Source organism: Solanum verrucosum, unplaced genomic scaffold (genome assembly GCF_900185275.1).
Source record: "Solanum verrucosum unplaced genomic scaffold, falcon-dt-bn FXZP01000253.1, whole genome shotgun sequence".
NCBI classification, from domain to species: domain Eukaryota; kingdom Viridiplantae; phylum Streptophyta; class Magnoliopsida; order Solanales; family Solanaceae; genus Solanum; species Solanum verrucosum.
Genome location: NW_026019984.1, coordinates 961,288 through 977,721, shown reverse-complemented (window position 1 = coordinate 977,721; position 16,434 = coordinate 961,288). Strand labels below are relative to the sequence as shown.

General features: G+C 30.5%; 1 protein-coding gene across 1 annotated transcript; it reads left to right on the top strand.

The window, feature by feature from the left end:
- The first annotated feature begins 9,592 nt into the window (after positions 1-9,592).
- Positions 9,593-13,616, top strand: LOC125817983 (DNA-directed RNA polymerases II, IV and V subunit 11). The gene is made up of 5 exons (XM_049497484.1): positions 9,593-9,694; positions 9,788-9,877; positions 9,987-10,065; positions 11,621-11,716; positions 13,326-13,616. Exons 1-5 carry the CDS (start codon positions 9,642-9,644, stop codon positions 13,356-13,358), a joined length of 351 nt encoding a protein of 116 aa, XP_049353441.1. The 5' UTR covers positions 9,593-9,641; the 3' UTR covers positions 13,359-13,616.
- Positions 13,617-16,434: the final 2,818 nt, after the last annotated feature.

The following is a 16,434-nucleotide window of genomic DNA, read 5'->3' as shown; positions in this document are numbered from 1 at the left end:
TAAATTACAAAAATATTACTATTAAATACTGTTGACTTCCTAAAATATCTTACCTCGATATTTTATGTACTCCTATTTTATGAAATAGTACATTTTTAATGAAAAAAAATTAAAGGGAGACTAATTTTCTGTTTTAGTCATATTTTAATTTATTTTGATTTTTTTGTTAGTTGAGGATATGCTTAATCAAGCATTTGACCATAAATTTATGAAAGAATAGTTTAAAAAATTTATCTTCAAATAATTGTTTGATCATGAAATGTTGTCACATTTTGAAAATATAATCTTCAGGTCCCCAATACTTATTCTTCGGTTTAAGTATCTTAGTAAGCTAAAACGATGTTATCTCTTGTCTATCTTTAAAAAAAAATATTTATTCGATCTACCTTAATATTATGAAATCATCCATGGTCAACCTATGAATAAAATTTTGTGCTATATATAAAACATAATTTTCACTCATTTTCACAGTAGGAAACAAATTTTCATTGTATAATACAAAGAAACTTCTTAATTCTTTTCTCATGTGAAAACATTACCTTTTTTTTTTCTTTATTTACACCGATTCAATCAAAATATCATTAGAAATAGTCAATGAATAATTCATGCTTTGGAATGAAAGACGACATTTCGAATGCACTTTGTCTACGAAGAAGGAAGTTATAAGTAATGAAACTATGAATCTCACGGAGAGTTCTATCACCTAACGTCCCTCCAACGCATCCATTATAATTATTTCATACTCCTTTTTTCTTTTCGCATGATTCTACTTATTATACCTGCTGTTAAAACTACACGAAATATATTATTGTTATTATATGGTATTCTCTACATAATACTAATAATAATAATAATAATAATAATAATAATAATAATAATAATATTCATAATACTTACTTATAATTTTCATATTATACTAATAATTCAACCAAACTACCCTTTTAAATTAAAAAAGTTAATGATAGAAAAAAAAAAAAAACTAAATAAAAATAATGCAAAAGGAACAATTATGGAACACACTGTAAGGGTACTGACGACTGGTAGAAATGACGTAATTAAATCACGTCACAACCAGAAACCCTACCTATTGGTGCCCTAACCTCCTAACACTTCAATCACTTTTTTTTAAAAAAAAATATTATTTTATTTTATTTTAATTTTTTATAAAAGAATTACGTTCTAACTAAATTCGACTTTAGTATAATAGTTTCCAAACTATAAAGAATATGTAAATCACAATATATGAGTCTTGTACGACAAATTCGATAAAAAGATACATACAAATGATATCAAACAAAGATTTATCATCTGAGAGATTTTTTGCTTAACCAACTAGGTCATTATCATCGAGGTGACTATTATTACGATATTATTATATTATTAAATGATAATCTTACTTTACATAATTGCACTTGAGATTTGATATGTAGCTTTTTGTATTTGCGTCCCGCTAAACAGTACTTACGATTTACTTAATCATTATAATTGGACTGATGCAACTTTTTATTTATTTATTAGGTGTTTAGTATTTATTTTTAAGTCCGACAATTTTTATTAGAATAAAAATATTTTTTAACTAACGTAATTTCATATTCTTAATTTTGAAGAAGGAATACTTATTGCTCTAGCATAACTTTTAATTTGGAGTAGAGGAATCAAAAATAATTTTTAATGACAATTAATTAATAATTATATCTTAATTGTTGCTAAATATGTTATTTTAGATGTAATTACTAGTGAGTAGTGACAATTATATTTTAGCATTCTTTGTCAATGTTGTTAAAGCCTATAACAATATTTGATCTGATGACAATTAACTAATTAATATCAATAAAAAATTTAGTTCTCTTTGTTAAAGCATATTTATTATCTCTAAATTGTTGTAATAACTACAGATTAGAGGTTATATATTAAAGGCTTAAGTCATTTGTGGCCCCTTAAAGTTGTCTGCATAATTCACGTAGACACTTCAACTAAGACTTGTACCTATTGAACATCTCTACCATTCTGAATTTGAACCATTTGAACATTTTTTTGAGAATAAACTAAAAGTAGAAAATGTGTGAAATACACTCGCGCTGACATATCAATTTGACTAATTATATACTGACATGTGTAATTTTTTAATCCAAAAAATTATTTAAACATTATATTATAAAGTAAAGAAAAAGGAAATTATTTTAAAGTAAAAAAAAATGAAAAAAACTTAAACATAAACCACCCCACTTCCACTGAAGCACAAAGCTGACATTTCCTTCTACAATACCACCCATTAATGGCGACCCTCCCTCTCCCTGTACAGTGCCATCTCCAACATGACAAATCTTCCTTTCCATCAACCTATTTTTCAATTATAACTTTCTTCTTCGTCTCGTTTTAGGTAGAGAAATATGGGAAAAAAATCTCGCCGGAAAATTAATAAGTTTCGATTGCCATTGTCGGAAAAAATGGAGTTGTTTCGATTTTTTTTGTGTTTCATAACCGATTAACTTTTTTGGATGAAGATCTTCCTTACATTCTGCCAATCTACATCAATTTAAAGTCAAAACAACAAATTCAGGATAAATAAAAAAAACTTAAATAAACAACTTAAACATGATGAAAATGATGGTGATAATGGTGGAATGGTGGTGCAGCCAATCCTAATATGGATGAAAACGGGGCCAAAAATATAACAACAATGGAGGTAAAAGAACTTAAATATCCGGAGAAAATAAGAGGTGTGTAGCGGCGACGGCGATAGCGGCAAACTGGTGTTGTGATGGAGGAAGGGATACCAAAGAAGATGCAGAAGAAATAATAATTTTTTTCCAAAAAAAACGCCCAATTTAAAACCTTTCACGCACCTAAAGGGTGTGAATCACAAATAATGTGTCACCTAGGCAAAAAATGTTCAAATGGATCAAATTTGGAAGGGTAGAGGTGTTCAATAGGTACAAGTCCTAATTAAAGTGTTTAAGTGAATTATGCGGACAATTTTAAAGGGCCTCAATTGACTTAAGCCTATATTAAAACTAACATAACTAATGCTACCAATTTTGGTAGCATTTTTGTTGTTGTATTAAAATTCAACACACTAATTATAGTGTGTGGTCATTAATTGATTTTCAATCTTTCATAATTTATACTCGTATAAATTACAAAGGCATTTATATATTATTTTATATAAAATAAAAGATGGAATAATTAAATTATACGTAACTTAAATTAATAATCAAACGACTTATGATATTAGTTATCCACCTTCTATATGGTCCCATAATTTAGTATAATCGATGGAATAAAAAATAGTTCAAAGACTATTTAACATTTATAATCAAACACAAAACAAAATAAATCTACATTTTATTTTAGGATTGTTATCCTTATATCCCACTAACCAAACGACGATTAAGTAGGACTAATTAGTCTATAATGGTAAGTTCCAAAGAAATTTCAAAAGGATTTTCAACCAAATAATTCTCCTTCTATCAAATATGGGTTGTGGTCAGGGGCGAAGTTTAATGGGGGTTCGTCGATTTGGTCGAACTCTGTTTTTTCGCAAATCATGCATTTGTATTAGAAATTTAAATAAATAAATATATGTAAATTAACTTGTGAACCCCTAACAAAATTTATTAACGGCTCAGTGCTAAAGAAGAGACTTTGGAAATGCTCTCCATGCTAGAGTTGTGGATTCAAACACCATTAAAATTTAGAACCCACAAATTCTTAATTTTGGCTCTGTCTTTGGACTTGTGGTCCATGTGGGACTGCTTCACACTTAATCATAGGTATCGAGTTCGAACCCTGAGTATAGAGAAAATCCTGTTAGAAGAGCCACCAACGAATGGGCCTACAATACGCGATCCAAATTTTATCGGAGCTCCAATGTCGATTCCAAACACCAAGTGGTAAAAAAAAGCTCCTTCTTGCCCCCACAAAAGTGAAATTAAATCGCCCTAAAAACTTAACCATGCCATCTTTCTACTACACTAGCCATTTATATATTTTTAGCCATATAATACTTTTTTTTTGTCTATTCATTAATTGGCTAATCCTCGTTTGTTTGCGGATTATGTTATATCGAGATTATAATTCTTAGACTTATTTATTCCACCTAAAAGGTGATATAAAATAACACCTAGTTTGATAGAATAAAGTAGAATATTCATTTAAAATTAAATTTATATTTTGTTTAGTTAAAGACACAAATTTATATCTTCAATCAAATAAATAATAAATTTAATTCCAAGCCATATTTTATTCCATCCACCCCTACGTCTTCTCTTGGAGATACAAAATTTGTGATTTTTAGGTTATCAAGCACAAGTTCTTATTCATGAATTTTTAAAACATGTATCACGTTTCTCCTTATATATATGAGTAATTTGGTGTATTAAACTTTTGTTTAGGTGATTTTTTAAATAAAAATCATATAATAAGAATCTATTTTATGCAATCTTTCTTTACATTTTTACAAAAAAAAAAGAAAAAGTTATTTTTACAATTCAAACTTGTGATCTAATTACATGACGACAATTTTACCAATTACCCAAAAATCCACTTCATATTCACCCACATGTATGTAAAAGTTAAAACTTATATATGCTCTTGTGTACAATAAAGGGTCAAGTTAAGTGATTTTACAGTCACAATATATGACCATTCATAGAACATAGACTATATACCAATTATGTAACTCTAACAAATCAAATCATAGTGGGGGCACCTTATAACAAATCAATATATATCTACCTATCTATATAAAAAAATAAAAATGTTCCTATACATAATTCACAACCACACAATTTTGGACGGTCAATATACAAAAACATAAAAATTGCAAAAGAAACTTTGTTGAAAAAGTGGTTTTATTAAGATTCTATATATGTAACATTAGAAAGAAATGGAAGGGTCTAGCTCAAAGATCGTGATGGAGCGTTAAACATCTTTTTATTCTTATTTAAAAGTTTCAAGTTCGAGTTTTGATTATGGACTCATTTTTGATAAAGAACATTTTACCCTTAAAGTGATACTTTTCAAAGCGACTTTAGATTAATTGAGCCTCAAATAGGCATATCGAACATTGAGTGAAACCAAATAAATAAATAGAAGTGTAGGGGCCATTCTTTTTTTCCCCACTAGAATAATAATCAAATTTGACCACGTTTGGAAATGTTTGGTTCTATCTAGTATTCATTTTTCTTGTCTCCACTTTGATTTAGTCATTTATGTATATCAAGAAATGATGAATTGTTGTGTTGCTTCTTTATGGGATTTTGCCTAATTTAATGCATTATTGTATCTACTTGTCTCCCATAGTCAATCAATCTAAGGAAATAAACTTTTGGGATTGGCTTGTTTGTTCTTTCGATTTCGAGGGTCTTCTTAAATAATTATACCCATTTTGAAGGTATCAAATAGACTCCATCATTGATCTAAATCTATATATCTCCCTTTAATATAAGATTTGGACTTATAACAATAGTCAGATGAATTCATTATTTACTTTTCCTACCTAGTATGCATAGATTATACATTAATGATACGTATATTATCTGTTTGCCGGTTAATTTTAGTTTAACCAATCGAATTGATGGTTATTTAAATTACTCTTCTAGAAGAAAATACAAGTACGTAAGGACGTTTTCCCATTAATGGACCTTACATAAAACGAATACCGAACTGAAAAATCAAAAGAAAAGAGTTGTCTCTAAAAATTCTTTTGGGCCTAATCTAGCTTCCATTAATGTAACTCGGCCCAAGCCCATGTATAGCCCAATTTGGATGTTCCATTAAAGTTTGAAACACATTATTTATGTGATTTTTTTGTTCTTTATTATACTTTTGGTGAAGCTTAGTGGAAGGGAATAAAATTTAGGAAAATTAATAGGTGTATCATATTCAACTTTCTTATAATTATTTTTACTAGTAGTATGTTTAAATAATTATGAAATATAGTGAGATTGCGTATTTTATAAACACTTATACATATATCTATGTATCTAAAAATCGTAGTCCCCACAATCCATCCCAACCTCAGTTGTTTGTTGTCACCAAAGTTCGTTGGTTATTTAATTGACCGGTGAAAAATTAATGTTGCTTCAATAAAGATCATGCACATACAGTTTGGATACACATATGTTGGGTCAATACATACAATCGATGTACTCACATACATACACACACATATAATATATATTGCGAAAAACAGACGCTAAATAACACTATTTATATAGATCCCAACCTTCTTTTTATTTATACAAACAAAGGAAAAAACTTCAACATAAAAATTACACAACACTATCCACTACAACATTATTAGACAAAAGCAAAGAACATTATTAAAGTCTATTAATTATTAGTACCATATATATTCACTACGTAAAACCATGAAGGTTTACTATTATTATTCCCACTTACGTACCACCCCTTAAATTAAAATACGCATAGTAACATGCAAACATATATATATATATATATATATATATATATATATATATATACATTAATTATAATAAGTTATTAGCTTTGGTTAAGATCTTGTATTAGTTACGAGTTCTGCAGAATTCAATCTGTATGATCATGTCCTCGTTCCGATAGGATTAACACCCCCGTCACCATTGTTGAATTCTTGCCTAGGTATATAATGGTGATTATCGACACTTCTACTTTCTCCCTGCGAAAAAACCTTACTATCGTCTTTGTTATTCTCGATTAGATTCCTACTCGTGGCAAAGCTAGAAGTCGTCGTCAACACCAACATGACTAACACAACCACCATAATGAACCTCATAATTTTAATTTTTGGCCCTGTGAATCAAGAACGATAAATTTAGTCATTGAATATGTAACTACAAACGTGACTTGGTGCTTTCTAGTAAAATATATGTAAAAGAACATGATTGTTGACAACTTTCAAAATAACAAAAAGAGTTATGAATGGTGTGTGTCTATTATGGAGAAAAACATAAAAATATTTTCTTTCGTACCAAACAGTACACCCTAAGGCTTATGGATCAACAACACACTGGCTAAGAAAAAGAACGTAAAAGAATATTATGCCTTTTAAATTGCATGTCAACCTAAGCACGAGAATTTTGTACCATCTTGTGGAAGTAGTCAAGTAGAAGTAGAAAAAGGAATAAATATGCTGTCAGAACAACTGAAATAAAGATAAAAGAAATATCATTAATCTGTTCGTGTTCGTTTCAACCTTGAAGTATTATTTGTATAGATAAGAATCCCCATATATAATATATACTATCTAATAAATGCTATGAAATTTAAACATACCTGGATAGTTAAAGACAAGAAGAACTAGAGGAAATTTGAAGTTAATTTGTGTGATATATTATGAAATTTTCTACATTGTTTATATAGTAAGTGAATCTAGTGAACATGTAATTTAATTACTATTCATGTTAATTATTTAATTAAGAAATGGGAACTCCACCAAATGAGGCAAATACAAGTGGGATTGCCATTTTAGACAAATAAATGATGGATCTTTTTACTTTTTTGTTCTCATCTAGTGTTTAATACTTGTTTTGGAGCTCGTTTAATTCAGATTTATGTCGGAAAGTCTCTCTTTAAGGGGTATAACACACTCTATCAAAGACTATCTAATACCTAAATCTCAAATCTGAGACATCTGATTAAAGATAAATAAATATTTATCACCTTACCACAATTTTTAATGATAAATGATGGACTTTAAGGAAATGTTAACCCCACAATAATGTAAGTGGTATTTATGATCAACCAAAAAGTCAACCAGTAATAGTTTAATTACTGTATTACTACATGCCTAATTATTAGCATAATCTCTGATGTTTCTTTTGGGATTTATCTGTATCTATGTTGTAATTTAATCCCTTTTTTAGACAAGTTTAAATTATATATATCATTAGTATAAAAAAAAGGAAAGATCATACTAGCAAATCATTCAAAGATTATTTATAAATAAACCTTCTTAAAATGTAGAATCCGTAATTTCAAAAATAAGACTATCTAGTAACCTTTTATGAGACTACAATTGATAAATGACCCGATGATGTAAGAAATTTATTTTTGGACATATGGAACTTGACATGATTAAAATTGACCATATTGAAATGCATAGTAATTTGCACTTTGCCAAGTTGATCAATACATCATGCATCAACATGGATTGTAGACACTTGTGATGGAATGGTTGGCTAAGTTGTTTGGATTCTCTAAAATTATTATCGTATTCGTGTTGAATTCTCAAAAAAATACATTATTTTTGAAGGATTTGTCTGACACACGCATGTCGTCTACATTTTTTAAAAGTTCAAACAACTTAGATAATTAAGATTTGTCCATCCTTAATAAGAGATATTGGATTTGATCCTTACCTAATTGAGAATAGAAAAAGTCACGTTGTCTGTTGGAAGTGTTGCCATTGAAAATAGGCCTTGCAATGCACGAATACGAATAAATCAAACTTTAATGCGTATACCATACGCAAATACTCATCATGCTTTTCCATTGCTAATTTGAATTGAAATGTGGAATCCATTTTGGCAACTAGATGTTTCTATTTTGCCTTTTGATGAGTTTTAAACTTGAAATATAACTTAGACAAGAAAAGATCTAAGTAACTATATGTGCTCTTCCTATTTCAACCACTTTTATCAGGAGTTAATTACATAAACATCATCTAAATTATGAAAAAAATAATTGTTTGCTAAGAAAAAGAATAAAATATGAGTGATTTTATTATTTTAAAAAAACATAATTTTACTATGTAATTTTTATAGTTCAGGTAATCACATGAATAACTGTATTAATTTTTACTCCAAAAACATTCCTGAAATCCTAAATTTTATGCTCGCCTTTTACTTGTCCTTCAACTCAAATAACTTTTTTTACTAGACATAAATTTATATTTTTGCATCATTATATTCTACAAGATATATACACACTCTTTTTTTTTTTTAAAAAACTTATGCTAGTTCGATTTTTAAAGATAAAAATTTAAAGACCGTCTCATTTAAAAAGGGGGAATTTACGCAAATAGCCATTATAATAAACTTAATTATACTCCATAGCTATACTTTGCATATTTACGGGTTGTAGCTAAAGTTTAAGCTGCCTCGTTTGTATAAATCGCGGGTAAGTTTGTATAATTGAATTATTTTTGTATAAACTCGAAATAAAGAATTTTTAATCTAAACTTTATACAGTTATAGAAATTATAGTATACAAAATTACATTATACAAAAGTTATACAAATTTCGAATTATACAAATGTGCAAATTATAAAACTCGAAACTCCATCCCATGTAATTATCAGTGAATGTTGGTCGTGAGTGATAATTAACTAAAACTATAGCTAAGATAATTGATTAACTAGTACAATATATGTTTACTTAACCATGTAAGTTTCCCTTTAAAAAGATCAATAGTATAATAATTAAGTGAAAGTTTCGGTAAAATATAGGCCCAATCAAAAGTTTTAACCTAATGGATCGGATTAGCCCAATTTAAATTGGGCTGGGCCTATCCAACAATACAAGTCCACAAAGTCCATTTCCACTCAACCCGAACCGGAAAAATATACATAAGAACAGAATTTTCATCAAATTAGCCGCTGAAATCAATTTGTTGAAGACGAAGAAGGAAGAAGAAAGATGAATGCTCCAGATCGTTACGAACGATTCGTTGTTCCAGAAGGCGTTAAGAAGTATGGCATTTTTCTGATATTTTTATGCAATTTTCTCAATTTTTTTTACGAATCGAGCAACAATTTACACTTCATTTGGAAAATTTTGATTAGGGTTTCGTATGAGAGGGATACGAAGATCATGAATGCAGCTACATTTACTGTTGAAAGAGAGGACCATACAATCGGGAACATTGTTCGCATGTAAACACACTGATTGTGTTCTTCTAATTTCTGTCAGTTTTCGTCGAATTTGGAATACCCTTTTGGTAAAGAACTGATTTTTTTTTGGTTATATGAATATGATTAACAGGCAACTACATAGGGATGATAATGTTCTGTTTGCTGGGTACAAGTTGCCTCATCCTCTTCAGTACAAAATCCTGCTTCGGGTTAGTTTCTCGGGTTTTGTGATTGTTTCCTCACTTTTTTGTGTTTTTCTTTTGCTTCTATGTATAATTGTGCCCAAGGGTGTGGGTTTTGCGGGTGGGAGGTAGTAGGTACTTTTGAGTATGCACTTCTAGACACCTTAAAGTAGGTACTTTTGAGTATGCACTTCTAGGCACCTCAACTTGCGTCGCCAATGTGTAAGTTGAACACTATAACTTACAAAATGAACATCTAAACACCTCCAAAATTTATGTGTCACATCAGTGTCAGGTGTTCATAAGACACAGTGAACGAGTTAGAGTGCTTAGTTGTTAGTTGAGACCAACTTGAGGTGTCTAGATGTGCACTCCCGAAGTTGGAGTGCTTACTTGCCAGTTGAGGCCAAGTTCGGGGTGGCCTAGTGGTTTGGGCTTGGGACTTCCATGTTGGAGGTCTCAAGTTCGAAACCCCTTGCCAGCGGAAGCAAGGGGTTTGCCTTCTGGGTCGAGCTCGTTGCACCGGGCTTGCCTAGTGCGGGTTACCTCTCCTATGTGGTTTGCGAGCTATTGCATAGGAGCGGGGGTTTTACCCTGTGCCCACCCAAAGGGTAGCGGCTGTGGGTTTCCCTTGTCATCAAAAAAAAAAAAAAGGTTGTTAGTCTGCGGCCCTGTTGGTTGCATTTTCATTTTTTAGTTTTATTGTAGTTTTTGTTAGTCGCTTCTGATTTGTTAGCGCTTCATTTTTGTAATGAAGTAAGGGAATTACATGAAATAGCATATCGGGGATGCAGAAAGTACATTAGAGTGAGCTCCATTGCAAGGTATTACTAGACAAGTTCTAAGGAAAAGGTTTAAACGACACCTAGGTTTTAGAGAGTTTATTGGAGTTGAAATTCCATCAGAACATCAATGCTCCTCTGTGGCTAAATACTCCAAAATATGCATGCAGTGATTGCCAAATATTCTTGATGGATTTTCCAGGGCATGCCCAGTGAACCCAAACAATGGACAAAAATAAATTCAACATCTTTTAAGTTACCAGTTTCAAAAAAAATATAAATAATTCAAAATGTCTTTTGCAATTCTGAAGTGATGAAATAGATAACAGATAGTTTCAGATTATGATGGCACATGTTGAATCTGTTACTTAATGTAAATCCTCTTGCAGAGGTTATCTTTTGCTAGGCATGCTTCCAGTAATACTGTCCAGGTGAAGGAAGCTAGCTACCTTTGGTGGATCCGTTGTCCTCCAAATAAGCTTCTAAGGACAATTTTCGAACATCCCAAGGCTGTATTTTCTTCGGGGATGTAGGAAGAGTAGAATCTTTATTTGGATTGTAATATTCAATTGTGAATATTCTGTGTTCAGGGATGGTGTATATCGTGAAAGGCTTGCTTCTTGAGCAATCATGTCTTTTCACATTATTGTTCCTACTATATTTCTTGTAGACTTATACATAATTTCTTTACAAAGTGTTAATAATTTGTCCATTGGATACTATGGTGTGTCACTGCAACCTGGCTTGTTTATGCAGTTTGATCGCTCTGGATTTGACTTATTGCTTTGTTTGGTTTGCAGATCCAAACAACAAGCCAGTCCTCACCTATGCAGGCATATAACCAGGCTATTAATGATCTTGACAAGGAACTTGATCATCTGAAGAGTCAGTTCGAGGTACAGTTATCTTTTAATTTTTAGTCTAGCTTGTTTCAAGTAAACTGTTTATGTGCTATCATATGTTGCTAGAGTTGGTGCATGCATCATTTTGGCTTTGAATTTCAAGATGTTCAGTAATGTTTGGTTGTTATAAGAAGAAAAAAAAATCAAAAGAGTTCAAATGTATTAGGAAGTTGTATATATTTGGAAAATTTAAAAGGACAATAAGCTCTTATAATATCTCCCTCGAACTTGACCCTGATTTAAAAGCTGATATCAGAGAATGTAAAGTGATGCCTTATCTTCCATAGTTCCTTTACACATCTAGGTCCTATGACATTTTTCCTGGTTTGAACAAATCATGATGATACAGCCTGAAACTCCTTAATATTTCCTTTCCTTTTCATGCACCGACATGCCCAAGTTTAACCTCGCCATGATATTTCCTTTTCACCTCCTAATGATCCTAAATGTCAAGCTAATCCGTCTTTAGGATTGACCATTTTTTGGATTATGTCAGCTCACTAGTACTTGCCTAGATTGTAGAAGCCCAAACTGTCATTATCTTCTTTTGTGATTGTAGTTTTGTATTTTGCACCTTGATGCCATTAATGATATTTTAAATTCATCAAAATAGAAAAAAACACCAGTTACTATTATGTTATTTCCCCATTGCTACTGAAGGAGGATCTGCTTGTTTGCTATCAGTGAACTCACTCTAGAAGCTCCTCAATTACACCCTGGGAAAAGCCCTGTAGGTCTTGAAACTTTGAGAACTGAACAGCAGTGGTGACATGGGTTGGGTTGCTCTAGCATCACTTGCTTTACTTTGGTCATCGATGTCATAGGAAAGACAACCTGTACTTATAGACTTCATTACAGAACTTATGTGAAGGTTAAAATGATGAACAGCGAGAATGTGAAAAGTCTCTTTGTTCACCTCCTTTTTCGTTTTCTAGAACATTTAACTTTGAGAATCTTCAAACTCTAGCCATATGAATGGGAAGATTGAACAAAACAACCATTTTATCTATGGATCCACCATGACAACAGTTAGACCGGAAAGAGTTTATTGAATCTAGTCACAGAAGAGAGGTGAAATTGAGATAAAGTGGGAACTATTGCCAGGGAAAGAGCTGGTAGTCTTTCACTAACCTAAAGCCTTCTATCTTAGGGACTTAAGACGTGTCCATTGCTTTTAAGCTATAATAATTTAATCTTGTGAGAGGTTCTTGACATGATTTGAGAAGATTGATGTGAATTTTGCTTCGTGAGATATTAGAAGCAAGAAAAAAGAAGAGGAATTAGTGTGTGTGTTTTACATATTGCCCTTTTGCTTTAGTAATACCCTGTGGTCCATCTGGTCATTGTATGAGGAAATGTTTCTATATATATTTGACCTTCTTACTATCCGGAGAGCTGAATTTGTCGGGGTGAAGACTTATATATAATCAAAACAATGTCATAACAGGCAGCAGTGTCGCTCATAAGTTTTGAAGTCACTCTTATGGGCTAGTACCACATTTTGCATTTTCATTTTTGTATGGTGACAATTGAATGAATTCTACTTATAACATTGCCTTGCTCGTTCATACTAACGATGCTTAGTTCATTTTCTTGACTGTAGGGTGAGTTGGCCAAACACACGAGGGACTACTAATCCTTCGACAATGATATTTAGTATTCAACAACGATGCCTCAAAACAGTTTCCTAGTTCGATGTAGCCTGTATGTAACTCTTGTTGGTCTGTATGTATGATGTTCAACTAGCAGCTACAGTTAGGCTCGGGCAATAGCCCTGTGCCCGGGCTTCGTTTTAAAGTTGGTACTTTGAGGTCTGCTTTATATGCCTCAAGTTTAGGTTCTGAAATTGTTAATTTGGCATGCTTTTCATATCCATTTGGTTTTCACTTTTCAATTATCTTAATAACTGTTTTTAAATGAAGTTTTCAAATATAATTGGAGGTTCGATTAAAAGTGATTCAAAAATATTGCCATGTGGTTTGGTAGAAACAAAAATTTCTGCTAAGCACTCTTGCACTAAGTTCTCACTATGTAGGGGTTTGAGGAAGGGTCGGATCACAAAGGTGTATTGTATTTAACTTTGTTTGACATATTTATAAGAGCACAATTTGAATTCGAGACTTTTTTATCATATGATAATAATTATATTTATTATGTTAAGTTCCCCTTCTATGTAGATATGTGGGATGATGTATGAGAATATTGTCCCAACGTTTATATGGGATAATGATCTCATCATTTTAAATAAATGACAATAAAATAATTTTGGGACTAATTAAAAAATATGATCAAATTCTATCCCAAAAAGTATTATATATTCTTATCCCACGTACCAGACTGTCCTAGTGTTGTAAAGTGAGGATGGTATAAAAATTATATTATCTCGAATTATATTTGAATATACAGAGTAAATACAGAAATTAAATGCAATTTTAAGTTTCAAATATAAAATAATTGGTACTCTTAAAATAGGGAACATATTTGATTAAAAAATAAATAAAAACATAAGAATAATTATTGAGGAAAAAATAAATAAAAGGAGGTATTTTAGAATACCTCAATTTTTTTTCTATATTCTTTTTCTTATATCAGAGTTGAACTCGTGACCTAGTGGTGTGGAGAAAACTCCCTCAACCACTGTGAACAAGAGTGACTGATATCCTTTATTAAACAAGCAAAATTATTTATAGCTTAATAACTACTAATATATAAAATGGGCCAAACAAACGTGTTTACAATGGCCCATGATCATTGAAAATAGGGAAAACTACATAATTAGACATACTTTACTACCATATATACATATTTTATCTATAGTTTAAAAATATTACTCATAATATCACTTTTAATAATTATACCATATATTATAAAAGTTAAATCAGATACACAAATCTCTTAAATATGGTATTGAATAATTATCTTAAAATTTAAATTCCTTAATTAAAGAGACATTAACAAATTAACCTCGCTGAATCTCCTCCGCCAACAATAACTCTCCCCCACCTCCAACGTCCTCCACCATATTTTCTCTCTTCCTTCATCCTCTCAACTCATAATTTCTTTAGAATATCTATCAAAAATGATTTTTTTTCATTAGCAAATATCTTTCTCTCTCATCCACCTCCCCCAATTTCGTCCGCCAACAATATCTCCCTCCCACCCCACGTTAAATTTGCACATCCCTCTCTAAAATTAAACAGGAAAATAAAATGAAGATGGTAGTAAAAATGGAGAAAAGAAAGAAAGAAGACAAATTATAAGTAGTATGGTTTGCAGCAGGAGTGGCTGTTTTAACCTTTTCATATGAAAAATAGTATGAAAAAGTTTTTTAATGAGATGGCAAGTCGTATGTTTCATTCAATTTATCTGAGATGATTATGTCATGTATCTAGTCAGAATATTTTATGTATCTTGTTTATTTATTAAATGTATATGTATTTTCTATTAAATATATATGAAATGTTTTCTGTCATGTATATGAGCATGTTATTCTATATATATGAGATTTTTCTGTCTTGATCTAGTGTGTTTTCTTTTGTGTATCTGAGACGGTTCTGTCATATATCTGGTCATACTTCAACAAGATTGTTGTAGATTACATTTTTATGAAATTACGGCAATCACAAATTTATTGGATACATATCAGATACATAAACAAATTTCAAATACATGTATCTCTTATATGTTACATGTAACTGGTACATAATTAATACATCTAAGTCACTAAGTATGTATCAGATACAGCTAATGAAACGTATCTAAGGAAATTAGATGCATGAATCAGATACATACTTCAAATACATTAGTAAAAGACATGTATCCTGATTCAATTAATTAATGATTTTGATTTATATAATATTTTCAAATCAAGGTCTCTATTTAGTTCAAAAACAACAATATACTTTTATCAGATTATACAACGACGTAACAATCAACTAGAGTGCGAGAAATATGTTGTTCTCTAAACATGAAAATTGAAAATAAAAAATATCAAAATTCAAAGAAACAAATTCAAAATTTTGAAAATAATTTTTTTTCACTTTTTTGTTGCTAAATAATAAATGGAAGAAATTAAAATATTTTTGAATTTTTAGAAGTTATTAGACAAAATATATTTAAATTCTATTAGAGGAGTGATTTCCTCCTTAAATTAAGCATTTTAATTGGAGTCCTTAATTAAACATGTATCCTACTTTGTCAATTCCTCGGATACATGTATAATGTATTCGTCGAATTAAGATACATGTATCCAACCAACAAAATGTGATAGATGAAGTAATATTTGAAACTATCGTGAATACTTGTAATTATAACCTAAACTAGTGGGATTTATGTTGTAAGTCCAACATTGGGTGGGTTGTGTCTAGGCATAAAAAAGATCTCAAAAAGATATAGTTATAGTAAGGCTCTATAGCTATAATTTTGATAAGTGTAAATTTCATAAATGACATATATTATAGTACTATTTTCAAGCTATAGCAGTAGATTTAGACTTTCAAGCTATATCATTAAAATTTTCAGGTTATAACAAATTCACAAAAAAAAGAAATGTTTTTATTAATTGGAAAAAACTTAAAAAATAAATAAAAAGATAAACGAAAATTAAAAAAAAATGGAATTAGAAATAATAAAGTAAAAAACTGAAATTGTGGCCTGTAATTTAATTTGAACTTATTGTAGATAATTAATGATTAGCATGAACTTAGGATCCA

Excerpts from the sequence above, each read along its gene's own strand:
- LOC125817983 (XM_049497484.1), top strand. The coding sequence starts at position 9,642 with ATGAATGCTCCAGATCGTTACGAACGATTCGTTGTTCCAGAAGGCGTT. Across the intron at positions 9,878-9,986 it reads ATCGGGAACATTGTTCGCAT|GCAACTACATAGGGATGATA; the intron begins GTAAACACACTG and ends TATGATTAACAG. Across the intron at positions 10,066-11,620 it reads AGTACAAAATCCTGCTTCGG|ATCCAAACAACAAGCCAGTC; the intron begins GTTAGTTTCTCG and ends TTTGGTTTGCAG.